Below are 23,205 nucleotides of genomic sequence, written 5' to 3' on the forward strand. Positions count from 1 at the left end.
GCTGGAGCCGACAACGTGGGGTTTTGCGTATTTGTGGAGGAGCAAGGGTGTCGAGTGCAGAGGAGAGAGTATTGTTATAGTGGTTTGTAGCAAGGTCAGGGCAGGATACCGTGGAAGTGTGGGGGAGGTGTTTTTGAATAAGGTTAGAAAGTTGGAGAGGATCCACAGTGTGCCGATTTCTTACAGGTGCGGGGGGAGAAATAGGTTTAGCGTGTACATTGAGATTATAGGTGAGCAGATGGTGGTCTGAGATGGGAAATGGGTGACAGGTGACATCAGAAGGGGAGCAGAGGTAGGAGAATACCAGATCGATAGAGTGTCCGTCACGGTGAGTAGGGTGGATTGTGAGAGACCAAAGGTTTGTATATACATATATATATATATATATATATATATATATATATATATATATATGAAGGTGTGTGTGTGTGTGTGTGTGTATGTCAGTTTGTTTGAGAGAGGAGGGGGAGCGGGACATGAAATAAATGCACTTATGGATGGTGTAGATGGAATAATTATTTCAGATGGGGAATGAACACAAAAGACTAAATAAATGGTATGGGGACCATATATCACTGCACATTATTGATTGGGCAGATGGGCTGAATTCCACTATAAAATTATAAATGCTATAAGTTGCATACATATTGCTGCATCTTCTGGATGTGTGGAGGATGAATGGTAATGTATATTATTAAAAGGGTAGGGGGATGAATATCACCATATATTGTGGATAGGGGCTGTACATAGAGTATATGTGTATTTTTAATTTATAAAAAAAAAAAACAAAAAAAACTTTTTCTTCTCTCTCCTTCCCCCTTCTTCTCTCCTTTCTGTTTCTCCCCTCACACCCCTAAATACCAGAGATGCCACGCTGTTATTACAGCTCATTAGATACTGAGGAAACAAGAAAGTTTAAAACCGAACTGCTTTATTCTATTAGGTTAGTTGGTTCATATGTTTATTGTTTTATAATTGTTAAAATAATGAGGGACCCGTGCAGGTATCAATTATACCTACCTTTCTAGATCTACTTAATGATGTAACCACTCAGGATATAATAAACTGCTTAATAATACGACCTTTGAAAAATCTTTCCAATATATGTTATAAAACCTGTGTGTATATATATATTACTTACATGAAGATGTATTTATTGACCTTGTACCTGTAACAATGTGTAACCTCAATAAAAAAGTATTTAACAAATATATCTTATCAACTAGGCTTTGAAGAATGGGACTGACCTACAAACATAATATAAAGTGATATTTGTTTTGGTAAATTTAATTAATTAGTTTCATCTGTAAAAATGAAACCCAAGAAATAAAATAACATTTAAAAAAACTAAATAAAGGCAAATATGCAGTGACGTTCCTAGTCCTTATTGGCAGCCCCCAAAGCATCAGTTATTAGATATTATAATGATAATATTGATTTATTATATGATTGATAAATCTAATTTATTTTTCCATATTTTTTAATTATCTGTTTTAGAAAAAGTATTTAGGTATAAAGAACAAGATAAAGTTAATGAAATCTTGTTTTTGTTAGGTTATTTATTCCAATAACATCTTACTGTTTTTAACTTTGCAGGATATAAATGCAAATGTGTTGCAGATGTTTTTTTTTTTTTTAACAATTTACTACAGCAATTATTTGATTATGTTTGCACCATATTTGTTGTGGGCAGCAGCCTTGGTCATGTTTATATCAGACCATTTGCTGAGTGGGCGTATTGCTAAACCCTTTGTTATTGGACACAGAGTATTTGCTGTCAATCAAGCCATTTACCCAAGCCTCTTCTAACGGGTTCACTCTCTGCAAGCCTAACCGTGAAAAAGTTGTTCTTTCATGGAAAGTTGTATGCCTGTCAGACAGACAAGCAGACTTCTCCGACTTCTCTCATTTGCAGATTCCCTGTCTCTTTGTTTTTAGCCAATACATGGATGTTTAGAACTTGTTGCCACTCAGCCCCCTGGCTGCTTTCATTATGACAAGGTAATTTGTCTTGTCATTCAAGCTGATTTCACCCTATTCCTTATACTATCCTCAGCCATTTCTCATTTCATGGATACGGCAAGGGAGAGTGGGAATACAAAAGTAGTGTATGAGCGAGGCCCTAGAATGGCAGGGACCTGTAGTTAGACCACTCTACAGTGTAAAGAAAAAGGCTGATTTTATGGCAGAACTTCTCTTGGTTCAAACTACTAATCATTTTTTATTGTTATTTCAGGTCAAAATAACCTTTAAAAAAAAAAGGTGGATAAAAATGAAAGGTACATACATGTAAACAAATGCGTGTGCAAAAATTACCACAAGTGCATGACCAAGAATGGCATTAACTTGAAAACTATTGAGCCACATGCATGCAAATGTCCACACAGCCAGCAAGTTCCAAAAGGAGTCACAAATTAAAAAAAGGGCAGGAATCTTATACCCGGCCACCAATAGAAATGTGGGACTTGTCCTTATAAACCAGAAAGCAAGCTGATCCATGACTGTGTACAATCATATATGCCTTGATTATATCAGAATACGTTTAAACAGCTTTAGTTTAACCTTATTTTATACAAAGTATTTTAACATGTTTAAATGAACAAAAGTCAAAAGGTATAATTTCATGGTACTTTTTAATGTACTTCTGTTATCAAATTTAATTAGTTCTGTTGGTATCCTTTATTGAAAAGCATACCTAGGTAGGATCAGGAGAAGCAACGCAGTACTGGGAGCTAGCTGGTGATTGATGGCTGCCTCTTGTCTTTAGCTCAACACGTGTTCAGCCAAGTCCCAGTAGTGCAATGCTGCCCCAGGATGTTTGAGCAGAATAGATGTTTGTGAGCAGGGGCAAAACTGGGCCCCAGGTCAAATGCTGAGATAAGGCCCCCCATTTCAACAGTGCCTTTTTTGGCTGATTGAAATCAGCAGAAGTTGAGGCAGCAGCCACAAAGGAGCAAAAGAAGCCGCTTTTCTGCGATTGTGAGTTATCGTCCCCATTGGTTAGTCAGCACCAGAAAATCAGCACTTGCATAGCCTTCCTGTACACATATAGCAGGGTTTTCTGTTCAGCTATGCTGTGATGGCAATATTAGAAACTGCTACCATGTTTGTAAAGGCAAATCCATATACTGTATGTTCCTTACACTGTGAACCCTGTTTTGCAGGAGTAGCAAAACCAATACTAATTGCAGTCCAGATGCTCCCTGCTGGTGGGCCGCAACCCAACATGCTATGCTGCACACTCTTACAGGCCTGCCCGGTATGCCCAGTATTCCTTATGTATGGAGCGGCAGGCCTGTAAGAGTGCCATTGCACATAAGAGTGTTCGGTGTGCACATGTTGCAGCAATTCAGTGGGAGGACAGTGTGGGACAAGGAGCAGATAATTGTTGAAATGATCTCCATATATTCACTGAATTTATACAAGAGGGAGATATTAACAAGACAAGCCCAACCACTTTGTTATCTCAAAATTGGCAAAGTAAATTGAAAATCAAAATTTATGCTCACCTGAAAAATTTGTTTATTTCATGGTGGTGAGAGTTCATTAGTCATTACTCCTGGGATTTAACTCCTGGCAAGAATCCCAAAACTCCAAAAGTACTTAAAGGGATACTAATACCACTTTTTTTTTCTTTCCGGGTTCAGAAAGAGCATGCAATTTTAGGCAACTTTCTAATTTACTCCTATTATCAATTTTTCTTCGTTCTCTTGCTATCTTTATGTAAAAGCAGGAATGTAAAGCTTCTGGAAAATGGCCTCCAGGACTGCACACAATACTCAAGATAAGGCCTAACTAGTGATCTGTAAAGTGGCATAAGAACCTTACTATTTCTGCTGAAAATACCTCTACCAATTCATTCAAGCATTCTATTGGCCTTGATGATTGATATAGGTCACTGCAGTGACATTGTCTGAATGAAAATTTTAGTTAATTCTCGTCTTTCAGCAGAGGACACCTCTAAAATATCCTGAAGATAGTACATAGTTCCAAGACATTTATTGGTAACCTTGCCTCCTGAGGAGACTAAATTCCATGTGTTTTCCTGAACCCCATATAACACCCCAACCAGAGTCCAAGTTGGAATGGACAAAAAATGCCCCCAGGTGAAGGAATGGTAATCTATCCACTGGGATAGAAATTGCTTTGTTTTGGAATCCAAAATGATCATTTGAGAAAGCTGAGAGTAGCCTGGCACTATTGACTAAGCACATAAAGTTGAAAAGGTCTCATGAGAAAACCAAGCAAATTAAATAGCATATGATGCTGCAATCATCTGACCTAAAAACGTACATGCATAGGGATACTGTAGAGTAGGAAATAGATTTAAGTTTTGTACATATTGTCTGTAACCTTGATCTCTTAAAGGGACAGTCTAGTCAAAATTAAACTTTCATGATTCAGATAGGGAATGCAATTTTAAAAAAAACTTTTCAATTCACTTTTATCATCAAATTTGCTTTGTTCTCTTGGTATTCTTTGTTAAAAGCAAAACCTAGGTAGGCTCATATGCTAATTTCTAAAACCTTGAAGGCCGCCCATTATTTCAATGCATTTTACAGCTTTTCACAGCTAGAGGGCATAAGTTCATGTGTGCCATACAGATAACATTGTGACCACGCTTGTGGATTTACAAGTCAGAGGGCACTGGTTGGCTAAATGCCTGTCTGCCAAAGAACTAAAATAAGGGGGCAGTCTGCAAAGACTTAGATACAAGGTTATCACAGAGGTAAAAAACATAATTTATGCTTACCTGATAAATTTATTTCTCTTGTAGTGTATCCAGTCCACGGATCATCCATTACTTGTGGGATATTCTCCTTCCCAACAGGAAGTTGCAAGAGGATCACCCACAGCAGAGCTGCTATATAGCTCCTCCCCTAACTGTCATATCCAGTCATTCGACCGAAAACAAACAGAGAAAGGAGAAACCATAGGGTGCAGTGGTGACTGTAGTTTAATTAAAATTTAGACCTGCCTTAAAAGGACAGGGCGGGCCGTGGACTGGATACACTACAAGAGAAATAAATTTATCAGGTAAGCATAAATTATGTTTTCTCTTGTTAAGTGTATCCAGTCCACGGATCATCCATTACTTGTGGGACACCAATACCAAAGCTAAAGTACACGGATGATGGGAGGGACAAGGCAGGATTAAGCGGAAGGAACCACTGCCTGAAGAACCTTTCTCCCAAACACAGCCTCCGAAGAAGCAAAAGTATCAAATTTGTAAAATTTTGAAAAAGTGTGAAGCGAAGACCAAGTCGCAGCCTTGCAAATCTGTTCAACAGAGGCCTCATTTTTGAAGGCCCAGGTGGAAGCCACAGCTCTAGTAGAATGAGCTGTAATCCTTTCAGGGGGCTGCTGTCCAGCAGTCTCATAGGCTAGGCGTATTACGCTCCGAAGCCAAAAGGAAAGAGAGGTTGCCGAAGTTTTTTGACCTCTCCTCTGTCCAGAGTAAACGACAAACAGGGAAGATGTTTGACGAAAATCTTTAGTAGCTTGTAAGTAAAACTTCAAGGCACGGACTACGTCCAGATTATGTAAAAGACGTTCCTTCTTTGAAGAAGGATTAGGGCACAACGATGGAACAACAATCTCTTGATTGATATTCTTATTAGAAACCACCTTAGGTAAAAACCCAGGTTTGGTACGCAGAACTACCTTATCTGCATGAAAAATCAGATAAGGAGAATCACATTGTAAGGCAGATAGCTCAGAGACTCTCCGAGCCGAGGAAATAGCCATCAAAAACAGAACTTTCCAAGATAAAAGTTTAATATCAATGGAATGAAGGGGTTCAAACGGAATTCCTTGAAGAACCTTAAGAACCAAGTTTAAGCTCCACGGGGGAGCAACAGGTTTAAACACAGGCTTAATTCTAACCAAAGCCTGGCAAAATGCCTGGACGTCTGGAACCTCTGCCAGACGCTTGTGCAAAAGAATAGACAGAGCAGAAATCTGTCCCTTTAAGGAACTAGCTGATAATCCTTTGTCCAAGCCCTCTTGGAGAAAAGACAATATTCTAGGAATCCTAACCTTACTCCATGAGTAATTCTTGGATTCACACCAATAAAAATATTTACTCCATATCTTGTGGTAGATTTTCCTGGTAACAGGCTTTCGTGCCTGTATTAAAGTATCAATGACTGACTCGGAGAAGCCACGCTTTGATAGAATCAAGCGTTCAATCTCCATGCAGTCAGTCTCAGAGAAATTAGATTTGGATGATTGAAAGGACCTTGTATCAGAAGGTCCTGTCTTAGAGGCAGAGTCCATGGTGGAAAGGATGACATGTCCACTAGGTCTGCATACCAAGTCCTGCGTGGCCACGCAGGTGCTATCAGAATCACCGATGCTCTCTCCTGTTTGATTTTGGCAATCAGTCGAGGGAGCAGAGGAAACGGTGGAAAAACATAAGCCAGGTTGAAGAACCAAGGCGCTGCTAGAGCATCTATCAGCGTCGCTTCTGGGTCCCTGGACCTGGATCCGTAACAAGGAAGCTTGGCGTTCTGGCGAGACGCCATGAGATCCAACTCTGGTTTGCCCCAACGATGAATCAACTGAGCAAACACCTCCGGATGGAGTTCCCACTCCCCCGGATGGAAAGTCTGACGACTTAGAAAATCCGCCTCCCAGTTCTCCACGCCTGGGATATGGATTGCTGACAGGTGGCAAGAGTGGTACTCTGCCCAACGAATTATTTTTGAGACTTCTAACATCGCTAGGGAACTCCTGGTTCCCCCTTGATGGTTGATGTAAGCCACAGTCGTGATGTTGTCCGACTGAAATCTGATGAACCTCAGTGTTGCTAACTGAGGCCAAGCAAGAAGAGCATTGAATATCGCTCTTAACTCCAGAATATTTATTGGAAGGAGTTTCTCCTCCTGAGTCCACGATCCCTGTGCCTTCAGGGAATTCCAGACTGCACCCCAACCTAGAAGGCTGGCATCTGTTGTTACAATTGTCCAATCTGGCCTGCGAAAGGTCATACCCTTGGACAGGTGTACCCGAGACAACCACCAGAGAAGAGAATCTCTGGTCTCTTGATCCAGATTTAGCAGAGGGGACAAATCTGTGTAATCCCCATTCCACTGACTCAGCATGCATAATTGCAGCGGTCTGAGATGAAGGCGCGCAAATGGCACTATGTCCATTGCTGCTACCATTAAGCCGATTACCTCCATACACTGAGCTACCGAAGGGCGCGGAATGGAGTGAAGAACACGGCAAGCATTTAGAAGTTTTGATAACCTGGACTCCGTCAGGTAAATTTTCATTTCTACAGAATCTATAAGAGTCCCTAAGAAGGAGACTCTTGTGAGTGGGGATAGAGAACTCTTTTCCTCGTTCACTTTCCACCCGTGCGACCTCAGAAATGCCAGAACTATCTCTGTATGAGACTTGGCAACTTGAAAGCTTGACGCCTGTATCAGGATGTCGTCTAGATACGGAGCCACCGCTATGCCTCGCGGTCTTAGAACCGCCAGAAGTGAGCCCAGAACCTTTGTAAAGATTCTCGGGGCTGAAGCCAACCCGAAGGGAAGAGCTACAAATTGGTAATGCCTGTCTAGAAAGGCAAACCTTAGAAACCGATGATGATCCTTGTGAATCGGTATGTGAAGGTAGGCATCCTTTAAGTCCACTGTGGTCATGTACTGACCTTCTTGGATCATGGGTAGGATGGTCCGAATAGTTTCCATTTTGAAAGATGGAACTCTGAGGAATTTGTTTAAGATCTTTAGATCCAAAATTGGTCTGAAGGTTACCTCTTTTTTGGGAACCACAAACAGATTCGACTAAAAACCCTGTCCTTGTTCCGTCCGCGGAACTGGATGGATCACTCCCATAACTAGGAGGTCTTGCACACAGCGTAGGAATGCCTCTTTCTTTATCTGATTTGCAGATAGCCTTGAAAGATGAAATCTCCCTTGTGGAGGGGAAGCTTTGAAGTCCAGAAGATATCCCTGAGATATGAGCTCCAACGCCCAGGGATCTTGAACATCTCTTGCCCACGCCTGGGCGAAGAGAGAAAGTCTGCCCCCTACTAGATCCGTCACCGGATAGGGGGCCGTTCCTTCATGCTGTCTTAGAGGCAGCAGCAGGCTTTCTGGCCTGCTTGCCTTTGTTCCAGGACTGGTTAGGTTTCCAGGCCTGCTTAGATTGAGCAAAAGTTCCCTCTTGTTTTGAAGCGGAGGAAGTTGATGCTGCACCTGCCTTGAAATTTCGAAAGGCACGAAAATTAGACTGTTTGGCCTTTGCTTTGGCCCTGTCCTGAGGAAGGGTGTGACCCTTACCCCTCCAGTAATGTCAGCAATAATTTCCTTCAAACCAGGCCCGAATAAGGTCTGCCCCTTGAAAGGAATGTTGAGTAATTTAGACTTCGAAGTCACGTCAGCTGACCAGGATTTAAGCCATAGCGCCCTACGCGCCTGGATGGCGAATCCAGAATTCTTAGCCGTTAGTTTAGTCAAATGAACAATGGCATCAGAAACAAATGAGTTAGCTAGCTTAAGTGTTCTAAGCTTGTCAATAATTTCAGTCAATGGAGCTGTATGGATGGCCTTTTCCAGGGCCTCAAACCAGAATGCCGCCGCAGCCGTGACAGGCGCAATGCATGCAAGGGGCTGTAAAATAAAACCTTGTTGAATAAACATTTTCTTAAGGTAACCCTCCAATTTTTTATCCATTGGATCTGAAAAAGCACAACTGTCCTCAACCGGGATAGTGGTACGCTTTGCTAAAGTAGAAACTGCTCCCTCCACCTTAGGGACCGTCTGCCATAAGTCCCGTGTAGTGGCGTCTATTGGACACATTTTTCTAAATGTAGGAGGTGGGGAAAAAGGCACACCCAGTCTATCCCACTCCTTGCTAATAATTTCTGTAAGCCTTTTAGGTATAGGAAAAACATCAGTACACACCGGTACCGCATAGTATTTATCCAGCCTACACAATTTCTCTGGTACTGCAACTGTGTTACAGTCATTCAGAGCAGCTAATACCTCCCCAAGCAACACACGGAGGTTCTCAAGCTTAAATTTAAAATTAGAAATCTCTGAATCAGGTTTCCCCGAATCAGAGATGTCACCCACAGACTGAAGATCTCCGTCCTCATGATCTGCATATTGTGACGCAGTATCAGACATGGCCCTTACAGCATCTGCGCGCTCTGTATTTCTCCTAACCCCAGAGCAATCGCGCTTGCCTCTTAATTCAGGCAACCTGGATAATACCTCTCACAGGGTATTATTCATGATTGCAGCCATGTCCTGCAAGGTAATCGCTATGGGCGTCCCTGATGTAATTGGCGCCATATTAGCGTGCATCCCCTGAGCGGGAGGCGAAGGGTCTGACACGTGGGGAGAGTTAGTCGGCATAACTTCCCCCTCGTCAGAATCTTCTGGTGATATTTCTTTTATAGTTAAAGACTGATCTTTACTGTTTAAGGTGAAATCAATACATTTAGTACACATTCTCCTATGGGGCTCCACCATGGCTTTCAAACATAATGAACAAGTAGGTTCCTCTGTGTCAGACATGTTTAAACAGACTAGCAATGAGACTAGCAAGCTTGGAAAACACTTTAAACAAGTTTACAAGCAATATAAAAAACGTTACTGCACCTTTAAGAAACACAAATTTTGTCAAAATTTGAAACAGTGAAAAAAGGCAGTTACACTAACGAAAATTTTACAGTGTATGTAACAAGTTAGCAGAGCATTGCACCCACTTGCAAATGGATGATTAACCCCTTAATACCCAAAACTGAATAATAAAAGACAAAAACGTTTTTTTTTTTGTTTTTTTTTTTTCAAACAGTCACAACAACTGCCACAGCTCTACTGTGGCTTTTTACCTCCCTTTAAAAACGACTTTGAAGCCTTTTGAGCCCTCCAGAGAAGTCCTGGAACATGCAGGAAGAAGCTGGATGTCTCTGTCAGTATTTTTATCTGCACAGAAAAGCACTAAAATAGGCCCTTCCCACTCATATTGCAACAGTGGAAAGCCTAAGGAAACTGTTTCTAGGCAGAATTCAAGCCAGCCATGTGGAAAAAAACTAGGCCCCAATAAGTTTTATCACCATATACATATAAAAACGATTAAACATGCCAGCAAACGTTTTATATTACATTTTTATAAGAGTATGTATCTCTATTAATAAGCCTGATACCAGTCGCTATCACTGCATTTAAGGCTTTACTTACATTACTTCGGTATCAGCAGCATTTTCTAGCAAATTCCATCCCTAGAAAAATATTAACTGCACATACCTTATTGCAGGAAAACCTGCACGCCATTCCCTCTCTGAAGTTACCTCACTCCTCAGAATATGTGAGAACAGCCATGGATCTTAGTTACTTCTGCTAAGATCATAGAAAACGCAGGCAGATTCTTCTTCTAAATACTGCCTGAGATAAACAGTACACTCCGGCACCATTTAAAAATAACAAACTTTTGATTGAAGAATAAACTAAGTATAAAACACCACACTCCTCTTACGACCTCCATCTTGGTTGAGGCTTGCAAGAGAATGACTGGATATGACAGTTAGGGGAGGAGCTATATAGCAGCTCTGCTGTGGGTGATCCTCTTGCAACTTCCTGTTGGGAAGGAGAATATCCCACAAGTAATGGATGATCCGTGGACTGGATACACTTAACAAGAGAAAGTATATTAATATAACTGTGTTGGTTATGCAAAACAGGGGAATGGGTAATAAAGGGATTAGCTATCTTTTTAAACAATAATTCTGGAGTAGACTGTCCCTTTAAAGAAAATCTCATTGAAATGGAGCCTATAATGTCTCCAAGAAAATACACTCTGGCCTGAGGAGAAAGAGCTCTTTTAAACATTAATTCTCCAACCATATTTGCAAAGAAACAACAAACTACTGTTGTAATGAGATTCTGCTAAAGGTAAAGATGAAGCTTGAACCAGGATATTGTCCAGGTATGGATGGGGCCACCAAAATATCTTGAACTCTTATTACAGACAAGTGAGAAAAAGCATTTGCTGACCTTAGTTTCACACGGTCTTGAAGATCTACATGTATAGAAACTTCTGAAATCTGATAGAACAATTGTCACACCAAAGAGTTGAAGCAACGTCAACAAAAGCAATATTGATTGCTGGCTTAAACAAGTAACCCACTTGTAGAAATGCTCTAATTTTCTATCTAGAGGATAGTAGATCTTTAAAAAACCCTATAAAGTAGGGTAGTGCATTTAGATAAAGTGGAAATTATAAGCTATATACTATAAGCTGAAAATGGAAACATCCTCTTAAACGCTGAGAATGTATTAAAAGGAACACCAGGGTTATACCACTATTTGGTAATTACCTTAGTAATTGCTACTGGAACAGAAAAAAAAACACTGGTACGTTAACAGAAGGTCTGAAAATCAAATCCAATTGTTTGATGGATTTTTCCTCAGACGGTTGGAGTATTGTACTGTTAAAATACATAAAAACTCCTTTAGTAAAGTGCGAAGATGTTTAGGCTTGAACATAAAAGAGGAGGATTCTGTATCTTGATTAGCAACTGACTCCTGATCATTTGAAACTACTTCACCTTCAGAAGACCCTTTAAGATTCAAGAAGGCTAGAAACAAACAGCTGTATCTTGTTTGTCAGAGACTCTTTATGCTTACTTGTAGAAGGCATGGCCGCCGACTTCTCAGAAATAGTGCACAAAATCAATAAATCCAGAAGCAAAATCTGAAGCCCTCCCCTGTATGAAGGAGACAGAGGGAGGACAAATACCTTTAGAGACAAGAGCAGCAGTAGGTTGGTTAGCATGCCTGTAAGAGTCACAACTACAAGTTTGCAAAAAACACACTTAAACTGGGTAGACAAATAATCAGTGGATCCACCCTTTAAAGGGTTTAGTGATAAATAAGTGGGACAGTTCCATTAGGCTCCATCTTATTAATCAAATACCAGAACAAATAATTAAATACCATTAATAATAATAAAACCACTAAATGGTTTTAATAACATAAAACATTAAATAAAAATGTGGGTCTTAAGAATGGACGAGAAATAAAGTTATTAAAAGGCAATGGAGAACACCAATAGCATATAAGCACAATAATAAAAACAGAATTTATGCTTACCTGATAAATTACTTTCTCCAACGGTGTGTCCGGTCCACGGGGTCATCCTTACTTGTGGGAATATCTCTTCCCCAACAGGAAATGGCAAAGAGTCCCAGCAAAGCTGGCCATATAGTCCCTCCTAGGCTCCGCCCACCCCAGTCATTCGACCGACGGACAGGAGGAAAAAATAGGAGAAACCATATGGTACCGTGGTGACTGTAGTTAGAGAAAATAATTCATCAGACCTGATTAAAAAAACCAGGGCGGGCCGTGGACTGGACACACCGTTGGAGAAAGTAATTTATCAGGTAAGCATAAATTCTGTTTTCTCCAACATTGGTGTGTCCGGTCCACGGCGTCATCCTTACTTGTGGGAACCAATACCAAAGCTTTAGGACACGGATGAAGGGAGGGAGCAAATCAGGTTACCTAAACGGAAGGCACCACGGCTTGCAAAACCTTTCTCCCAAAAATAGCCTCCGAAGAAGCAAAAGTATCAAATTTGTAAAATTTGGCAAAAGTGTGCAGTGAAGACCAAGTCGCTGCCTTACATATCTGATCAAAAGAAGCCTCGTTCTTGAAGGCCCATGTGGAAGCTACAGCCCTAGTGGAGTGAGCTGTGATTCTTTCAGGAGGCTGCCGTCCGGCAGTCTCATAAGCCAATCGGATGATGCTTTTAAGCCAAAAGGAAAGAGAGGTAGAAGTTGCTTTTTGACCTCTCCGTTTACCAGAATAGACGACAAACAAAGAAGAAGTTTGTCTGAACTCTTTTGTAGCTTCTAAGTAGAATTTTAGAGCACGGACTACATCTAAATTGTGTAGCAAACGTTCCTTCTTTGAAACTGGATTCGGACACAAAGAAGGTACAACTATCTCCTGATTAATATTTTTGTTGGAAACAACCTTTGGTAGAAAACCAGGCTTAGTACGCAAAACAACCTTATCTGAATGGAACACCAGATAGGGCAGAGTACACTGCAGAGCAGACAACTCAGAAACTCTTCTAGCAGAAGAAATAGCAACCAAAAACAAAACTTTCCAAGATAACAACTTAATATCTATGGAATGTAAAGGTTCAAACGGAACCCCTTGAAGAACTGAAAGAACTAGATTTAAACTCCAGGGAGGAGTCAAAGGTCTGTAAACAGGCTTGATCCTAACCAAAGCCTGAACAAATGCTTGTACATCTGGCATAGCTGCCAGTCGTTTGTGTAGTAAGACAGATAAAGCAGAAATCTGTCCCTTTAGAGAACTCGCAGATAATCCTTTATCCAAACCTTCTTGTAGAAAGGAAAGAATCTTAGGAATTTTTATCTTATTCCATGGGAATCCCTTGGATTCACACCAGCAGATATATCTTTTCCATATTTTATGGTAAATCTTTCTAGTTACCGGTTTTCTGGCTTGAACCAGAGTATCTATCACAGAATCTGAAAACCCACGCTTTGATAAAATCAAGCGTTCAATCTCCAAGCCGTCAGCTGGAGGGAGACCAGATTTGGATGTTCGAATGGACCCTGAACAAGAAGGTCCTGTCTCAAAGGTAGCTTCCATGGTGGAACCGATGACATATTCACCAGGTCTGCATACCAAGTCCTGCGTGGCCACGCAGGAGCTATCAAGATCACCGAGGCCCTCTCCTGTTTGATCCTGGCTACCAGCCTGGGAATGAGAGGAAACGGTGGAAACACATAAGCTAGTTTGAAGGTCCAAGGCGCTACTAGTGCATCCACTAGAGTCGCCTTGGGATCCCTGGATCTGGACCCGTAGTAAGGAACCTTGAAGTTCTGACGAGACGCCATCAGATCCATGTCTGGAATGCCCCATAATTGAGTCAACTGGGCAAAGATCTCCGGGTGGAGTTCCCACTCCCCCGGATGGAATGTCTGACGACTCAGATAATCCGCTTCCCAGTTTTCCACACCTGGGATGTGGATCGCAGATAGGTGGCAGGAGTGATCCTCCGCCCATTGTATTATTTTGGTCACTTCTTTCATCGCCAGGGAACTCCTTGTTCCCCCCTGATGATTGATATACGCAACAGTCGTCATGTTGTCTGATTGGAATCTTATGAATCTGGCCTTTGCAAGCTGAGGCCAAGCCCTGAGAGCATTGAATATCGCTCTTAGTTCCAGAATGTTTATCGGGAGAAGAGACTCTTCCCGAGACCATAGTCCCTGAGCTTTCAGGGATTCCCAGACCGCGCCCCAGCCCACTAGACTGGCGTCGGTCGTGACAATGACCCACTCTGGTCTGCGGAAGCTCATTCCCTGGGATAGGTGGTCCAGGGTTAGCCACCAACGGAGTGAATCTCTGGTTTTCTGATCTACTTGAATCACTGGAGACAAGTCTGTATAGTCCCCATTCCACTGTTTCAGCATGCACAGTTGTAATGGTCTTAGATGAATTCGCGCAAAAGGGACTATGTCCATTGCTGCAACCATCAACCCTACTACTTCCATGCACTGAGCTATGGAAGGGCGTGGAACAGAATGAAGAACTTGACAAGCGCTTAGAAGTTTTGACTTTCTGACATCTGTCAGAAAAATCCTCATTTCTAAGGAATCTATTATTGTTCCCAAGAAGGGAATTCTTGTCGACGGAGACAGAGAACTTTTTTCTATGTTCACCTTCCATCCGTGAGATCTGAGAAAGGCCAGAACGATGTCTGTATGAGCCTTTGCTTTTGAAAGGGACGACGCTTGTATTAGAATGTCGTCCAAGTATGGTACTACTGCAATGCCCCTCGGTCTTAAAACCGCTAGAAGGGACCTGAGTACCTTTGTGAAAATCCTTGGTGCAGTGGCTAACCCGAATGGGAAGGCCACAAACTGGTAATGTTTGTCCAGAAAGGCGAACCTTAAGAACGGATGATGTTCTTTGTGGATAGGAATATGTAGGTACGCATCCTTTAGATCCACGGTAGTCATAGATTGACCTTCCTGGATAGTAGGTAGAATCGTTCGAATGGTTTCCATTTTGAACGATGGCACCCTGAGAAATTTGTTTAGGATCTTTAAATCCAGAATTGGTCTGAAGGTTCCCTCTTTTTTGGGAACTACGAACAGATTTGAGTAAAATCCCATTCCTTGTTCCTTCATTGGAACTGGGTGTATCACTCCCATCTTTAATAGGTCTTCTACACAATGTAAGAACGCCTGTCTCTTTATTTGATTTGAGGATAAGTGAGACATGTGGAACCTTCCCCTTGGGGGTAGTTCCTTGAATTCCAGAAGATAACCCTGAGAAACTATTTCTAGTGTCCAGGGATCCTGAACATCTCTTGCCCAAGCCTGAGCAAAGAGAGAGAGTCTGCCCCCCCACTAGATCCGGTCCCGGATCGGGGGCTACTCCTTCATGCTGTTTTGTTAGCAGCAGCAGGCTTCTTGGCCTGCTTACCCTTGTTCCAGCCTTGCATCGGTTTCCAGGCTGGCTTGGTCTGTGAGGCATTACCCTCTTGCTTAGAGGATGCAGAATTAGAGGCCGGTCCGTTCCTGAAATTACGAAAGGAACGAAAATTAGACTTATTCTTGGCTTTGAAAGGCCTATCTTGTGGGAGGGCGTGGCCCTTTCCCCCAGTGATGTCTGAGATAATCTCTTTCAATTCTGGCCCAAAGAGAGTTTTACCCTTGAAGGGAATATTAAGCAATTTTGTCTTGGATGATACATCCGCTGACCAAGACTTTAGCCAAAGCGCTCTGCGCGCCACAATTGCAAACCCTGAATTTTTCGCCGCTAATCTAGCTAATTGCAAAGCGGCATCTAAAATAAAAGAGTTAGCCAACTTAAGTGCGTGAACTCTGTCCATAACCTCCTCATATGGAGTCTCTCTACTGAGCGACTTTTCTAGTTCCTCGAACCAGAACCACGCTGCTGTAGTAACAGGAACAATGCACGAAATGGGTTGAAGAAGGTAACCTTGCTGTACAAAAATCTTTTTAAGCAAACCCTCCAATTTTTTATACATAGGATCTTTGAAAGCACAATTATCCTCGATAGGAATAGTAGTGCGCTTGTTTAGAGTAGAAACTGCCCCCTCGACCTTAGGGACTGTCTGCCATAAGTCCTTTCTGGGGTCGACCATAGGAAATAATTTCTTAAATATAGGAGGGGGAACAAAAGGTATGCCGGGCTTCTCCCACTCCTTATTCACTATGTCCGCCACCCGCTTGGGTATAGGAAAAGCGTTGGGGTGCACCGGAACCTCTAGGAACTTGTCCATCTTGCATAATTTTTCTGGAATGACCAGGTTGTCACAATCATCCAGAGTAGATAACATCTCCTTAAGCAGTGCGCGGAGATGTTCTAATTTAAATTTAAATGTCACAACATCAGGTTCAGCCTGTTGAGAAATTTTTCCTGAATCTGAAATTTCCCCATCTGACAAAACCTCCCTCATGGCCCCTTCAGATTGGTGTGAGGGTATGACAGAGCAATTATCATCGGCGCCCTCCTGCTCTTCAGTGTTTAAAACAGAGCAATCGCGCTTTCTTTGATATGCAGGCATTTTGGATAAAATATTTGCTATGGAGTTATCCATTACAGCCGTCAATTGTTGCATGGTAATAAGCATTGGCGCGCTAGAAGTACTAGGGGCCTCCTGCGTGGGCAAAACTGGTGTAGACACAGAAGGAGATGATGTAGAACCATGTCTACTCCCTTCATCTGATGAATCATCTTGGGCAACTTCATTATCTGTGACAGTACTGTCCTTACTTTGTTTGGACGCTATGGCACAATTATCACACAATTTTGAAGGGGGAAGACACATTGACTTTCATACATATAGAACATAGCTTATCTGAAGGCACAGACATGTTAAACAGGCTTAAACTTGTCAATAAAGCACAAAAACCGTTTTAAAACAAAACCGTTACTGTCTCTTTAAATTTTAAACAGAGCACACTTTATTACTGAATATGTGAAAAAATATGAAGGAATTGTTCAAAATTTACCAAAATTTCACCACAGTGTCTTAAAGCATTAAAAGTATTGCACACCAATTTTCAGAGCTTTAACCCTTAAAATAACAAAACCGGAGCCGGTTACAGTTTTAACCCCTCTACAGTCCCAGCTACAGCCTTTGCTGCGACTTTACCAAGCCCAGAGGGGAATACGATACCAAATGACGCCTTCTAGGAGCTTTTCCAACTATTTTCAGATCCTCACACATGCATCTGCATGTCTTGCTCTCAAAAACAACTGCGCAGTAATGGCGCGAAAATGAGGCTCAGCCTATAACTGGTAAGGCCCTTCCTGACTGGAAAAGGTGTCTAACATAGTGCCTGACGTTAAAAAACGTTCCCCAAGTTTATAAGTGTAAATTACCAGCATAAACATGTATAAAATGCCCAAATAAAGCAATCGATTTTGCCCATAAAAGTGTCTACCAGTTTTATAGCCCATATTAAGCCCTTTATTCTGCTTGAGACTAAGAAAATGGCTTACCGGTCCCCATGAGAGGAAATGACAGCCTTCCAGCATTACACAGTCTTGTTAGAAATATGGCTAGTCATACCTTAAGCAGAAAAGTCTGCTAACTGTTTCCCCCAACTGAAGTTACTTCATCTCAACAGTCCTATGTGGAAACAGCAAGGGATTTTAGTTACTGTCTGCTAAAATCATCTTCCTCTCACAAACAGAATTCTTCATCTTTTTCTGTTTCAGAGTAAATAGTACATACCAGCACTATTTTAAAATAACAAACTCTTGATAGTAGAATAAAAAACTACAACTAAACACCACATACTCTTAACCATCTCCGTGGAGATGTTGCCTGTGCAACGGCAAAGAGAATGACTGGGGTGGGCGGAGCCTAGGAGGGACTATATGGCCAGCTTTGTTGGGACTCTTTGCCATTTCCTGTTGGGGAAGAGATATTCCCACAAGTAAGGATGACGCCGTGGACCGGACACACCAATGTTGGAGAAATATTTTTTTCTATATACCCGGCTCAGTGAAACTTGTAAACGTAACCCCTCTATGGAGAAAAAACTGCAGCACAAAGAAAAAACGGTCTGTGGTAAAGAAAACACGCTATTACCCCAGAGAGACTGCAGTGAGGCAAAATATTTAACCATTGCACTACCAAAACCTTAATTATTCACTTTCCACCTGTAGAGGCAAAAATAAGACTGGCATACCAGAAATTTGGGAAGGATTAAGTACTCTTGTAATTTTAGTAATCTTTGCCTCCTCCTAGTGGCTAATGAGTTGAATCCCAGGAGTAATGGCTTGTGGAATCTTACCACCTTATGGAAGAATAGGTTTAAAACCTATTACATATATCACAGTATCTATTTGACCTTCGGCTTCTTGACAGGTACACCATTTATTAGTGGAACATGCATGATATTGTACCTTTTTACCTTCATAAATTTTGTAATATGTTTGGTTATATCCTGCCAGTTATATCACTATACTGTTATTGTTTTTAGTTTTAAGTATTGTCATATACACAATGAAACACATTATATCCTGGTTTCCCCACAAGGAGACTTAAAAGTGTATGACTTTAGTTTTTCTTGAAGGGTCATTTTAATGTAAAAAAAATTACATGCAATTGTAATCACTAGCAAAACTGCAAGTCGATGTGTTTAACCCCTCAGAGGATAAACACATAGCTAGAGTACAACTAGGGAATGCAGACAACTGCTGGCACTTTAAGTGATGGTAAACTATCACCTTTATAAAGACAGATCTGGAATGTAAGTGATATTTTAGATGGAGTTTGTAATGAAGGTATGCTAATACTAACTTTTTAATATAGATATAAAATTCAAATACCCCACGTCCGCCGCCCACTTCAAATGTCAAATTTTCTGTGAGCTAAAGGTTTGAATTGTTGTCCAATCAGCACTCTAGGTACAACAAAAGTGCCATAAGGGGAGAACGCTGATTGGAAAACAATTCAAACCGTTAGTTCACAGAAAAATGTACTTTTGAAGTAGGCGGCGGAGCGGGGGTATTGGAATTTCATATCTATATTAAAAAGTAAGTTCTAGCTCATCTTCATTTTAACTGATGAATTAAAACTCCATTTTAAAAAAAAAATCAGTAACATTCCAAATCTGTTTTTATAAAGGGGAGATTTTGCCATCACTTTAATAATAGGTATTATCAGCCATACTAATTTTATTAGCATCAGAATTGCAGCCTGCACTGTGACATTACAATAGGTAACAGCAATTGATTAATTAAAGGGACACTGAACCCAAAAAAAAAATATTTTGTGATTCAGATAGAGCATGCAATTTTAAGCAACTTTCTAATTTACTCCTATTATCAATTTTTCTTCATTCTCTTGCTATCTTTATTTGAAAAAGAAGGCATCTAAGCTATTTGTTTAGTTCAGCACCCTGGAAAGCACTTGTTCATTGGTAGATGAATTAATCCACCAATCAGCAAGAACAACCCAGGCTGTTCACCAAAAATGGGCCGGCATCTAAACTTACATTCTTGCATTTCAAATAAAGATACCAAGAGAATGAAGAAAATTTGATAATAGGAGTAAATTATAAAGTTGCTTAAAATTGCATGCTCTATCTGAATCACAAAAGAAAAAATTTGGGTTCAGTGTCCCTTTAAAGAAACACGAAACCTAACATTTTTCTTTCATGATTCAAATAGAGCATGCAGTTTTAAACAACTTTCTCATTTACTTCTGTTATCACATTTTCTTCATTCTCTTTGTACCTTTTGTTGAAAGGCAGGGACGTAAACTTGCAACAGCACTAGATGGCAACACTATTTCTTGCCATGTAGTGCTCCAGACACCGACATAGGTATCTCTTCAACAAAGAATACCATAAGAACAAAGAAAATTTGATAAAAGAAGTAAATTGGAAAGTTTTTTTATTGTATGCTCTGTCTGAATAACAAAAGATTTTTTTTGTGGTTTCATATCTCTTTAAATTCAATCGTTATGACACTTCAGGAGCCATTGACTCAGGATCTCTCTGCTTTAGATCACATCTGTAACTCAAGCATTTACATTTTCCCTCTTCTACTCTAGCAAAAATGTAATAAAAAAATATTAACTGTGTATGATCCTCCAACCTCTGGATGTTTGAAAAGTGAATTAAAGGGACTCGAAACCCACCATTTCCTTCCATTATTCAACCAGAGCATGTCATTTTAAACCGCTTTTCAAGTTGCTTCTATTATCTAATTTGCTTTGTTCTCTTGATATCCTCTATTGAAAAGAATACCTAAGTAGGCTCAGGAGCTTCTAGGAGTTTGCTGCCGATTGGTGACTGCACATATAGCCTCATGTCATTGGCTCATCAGATGTGATCAGCTAGCTCCCAGTAGTGCAATGCTGTTTCTTCAACAAAGGATACCACAAGAATTAAGCAAATGTAATAATAGAAATAAATTGGAAATCTGTTTAAAATCGCATGCTCTATCTGAATCCTAAAAGAAAGAAAAAAGTAGGTTTAATATCCCTTTAACTAAATCAACCATCTTGCTGGTTTTAGAGTTCCATGTGCAAACCAAAGCTCCCTAAAGATTCTACTGTTCAGGGATGCATACAACCTACACTAACCTTTCCTAATAACAGTTCCTCTCCTCCATTGCTATCCCCTGAACCCCCTTACCATGTAAGCCTAAGAGTCCAGCTTTTTGTAGATCACCTTCTTAAGAGCTGACTACAACAGTGCAACTCTTGGCAGGGCCCTCTACCCGTTTGATTCCTATAAATGTTTTGTTGTACTCCCCCTTTGTTTATAGGGCTGCGGAATCTGTTGGCGCTCTACAAATAACCGATAATAATAATAAAGCAATAACTGCCAAACATCTCATATATTGCCAGCCTATTTAAACTTCAGAAAGTACAAGAAGATTTGGTTTAGATAATTGCATCTCAACTTCAATTTCGTTTGATTCTCTTTTTTAAACACTTATATATCTGTGTGTCAGGAAGAAGTATAAAGCATTGCAGGGAGTGGTTGGTATGGAAAGATACCAAAATGTACTCACTAGTATCCCACTGCAGGTAGTCATTTTTCATAACAGAATGTTTTTGTTGCAAGTGTTAAACATAGATGGTGCATTTACCACATTTTGTGTAGTTATGTACTTTTGAAAGTGTATAAATAAACACATTTTGCAATAGAAGAAAAGCAGAGAGATCATAGTGTAAGGACATATCACAAGTGGCAATAAATTACAAAGACACAATGTGACTTACCGTCTCTGCTTGTATCTTTAAAGTTGGAGGGGGTGGCTTATACGCTGGAGGACCCTCAAACCTGCAAGAGCAATACAAATATGATGAGTGGTTTAGAATGGAGAAAAGATTGGGAAGAGGACAATGTAACAAAAGGTGAAAAAAATAATATCTGCAAAGTTTAGGAATGAGCACATTTATATTGTGAGTAAAAAAACAAACAAAAAAACCAGGGCATTATAGAAAGGGCGGTTCTAGACCATGACGTTTAACACGGCACTATATGTCAGTGGGGCAGGGGATGCTGGATGTGATACCTCTTCATGTATAACCAATTCCTATCTTTATTATTTAATTCCCTTTCTCCCTTCTTTACCTCTCTTGCTCTGTGCAGACTCACATTAGCATTGTGCCATCCTCACTCTGGTACCGCTTGGGGGGAGTGAGGAAAGCACAATTTGCCAAAGATTAGTGACAGGAGGAGCAGGCAATACAAATAATAAGCAGTGCAATGTTTTTAAAGGGACATTGTACACAACATTTTTCATTGCATAAATGTTTTGTAGATGATCCATTTATTTAGCCCCTCAGGGAGTGTTTTTGTACATTGTGCTGATTTTTAGACTCCTAACCAAGCCCCAATGTTTTAGACGTATACTGATGTCTGCTTTCTCTTGTTTGTGTAATGGGTCTTTTCATATGCAGGGGAGGGGGTGTCTGCTCTTTTTCCTTTCCCAGCCCTTTTCACTGAATCTCCAAGTCTGACCTCATCAACAGTGCTAAACTGGGAGTTTCTAAGTAAAGTTTTATACTGGATTTTTAGATCAGTATCTGTGCATATTCTTCTTTATAGTAGTGTCTATTACATGCAGTTATATGAAAAATTGTGTACACTGTCCCTTTAAGTATTCTTAACTAAAGGGATATGAAACGCAAAATGTTTCTTTCATGATTTAAATAGAGCATATAGTTTTAAACAACTTTCCAATTTACTGCTATTGTCAAAATTGCTTTAGTCTCTGTCTTGATATTCTTTGTTGAAGGAGCAGCAATGCTCTAATGGGAGTTGGCTAGTCACAGTGGGTGAGCCAATGACATGATGCATATATGTGTATATGCAGCCAAAAATCAGCAGCTAGTTGCCAGTAGTGCTTTGCTGCTCCTGAGCCTACCTAGGTATGCTTTTCAACAAAGGATACCAAGGGGGGGAAAAAGTACATTAGATTAAAGAAGTAAATTGGAAAGTTGTTTGAAACTACATGCACTGTCTGAATCATGAAAGTTTAAAGGGACAGTCAACACCAGAATTTTTGTTGTTTTAAAAGATAGCTAATCCCTTAATTACCAATTACCCAGTTTTGCATAACCAACACAGTAATAATAATACACATTTTATCTCTGTAATTACCTTGTATCTAAGCCTCTGCAAACTGCCCCCTTATTTCAGTTCTTTTGACAGACTTGCATTTTAGCCAATGAGAGCTGTCTCCATGGTAAATTCATGTGCATGAGCTCAATGTTATCTATATGAAATACGTGAACTAATGCCCTCTAGTGGTGAAAAACTATCAAAATGCATTTAGATTAGAGGCGGCCTTCAAGGTCTAAGAAATTAGCATATGAACCTCCTAGGTTTAGCTTTCAACTAAGAATACCAAGAGAACAAAGCAAAATTGGTGATAAAAGTAAATTGGAAAGGTGTTTAAAATTACATGCCCTATTTGAAACATGAAAGTTTTTTTTTTGACTTGACTGTCCCTTTAATTTTGACTTTACTGTCCCTTTAAGTATTTTATGGAGTATTTTAAAAAGAAAAAGGACACAACTCGCATTTTTTTCATTCTTCAGAAAGATCATACAGTTTTCACAAACTTTCCAATTTACTTTGTTCTTTTGGTGTACTTTGTTGAAAAGCAAGGCTATATAGTCTCAAGT

The 23,205-nt window shown here is 40.4% G+C and overlaps 1 protein-coding gene across 1 annotated transcript in view; it reads right to left on the minus strand.

The window, feature by feature from the left end:
- The window catches only part of NECTIN2 (nectin cell adhesion molecule 2), a 134,543-nt gene that overhangs the window by 21,563 nt on the left and 89,775 nt on the right, over positions 1-23,205 (minus strand). Inside the window, 1 exon segment of the mRNA XM_053691069.1 lies at positions 21,292-21,352. Coding sequence (XP_053547044.1) covers positions 21,292-21,352 — 61 coding nt within the window.

This window comes from Bombina bombina, chromosome 8 (assembly GCF_027579735.1).
Source record: "Bombina bombina isolate aBomBom1 chromosome 8, aBomBom1.pri, whole genome shotgun sequence".
Taxonomy (NCBI): Eukaryota; Metazoa; Chordata; class Amphibia; order Anura; family Bombinatoridae; genus Bombina; species Bombina bombina.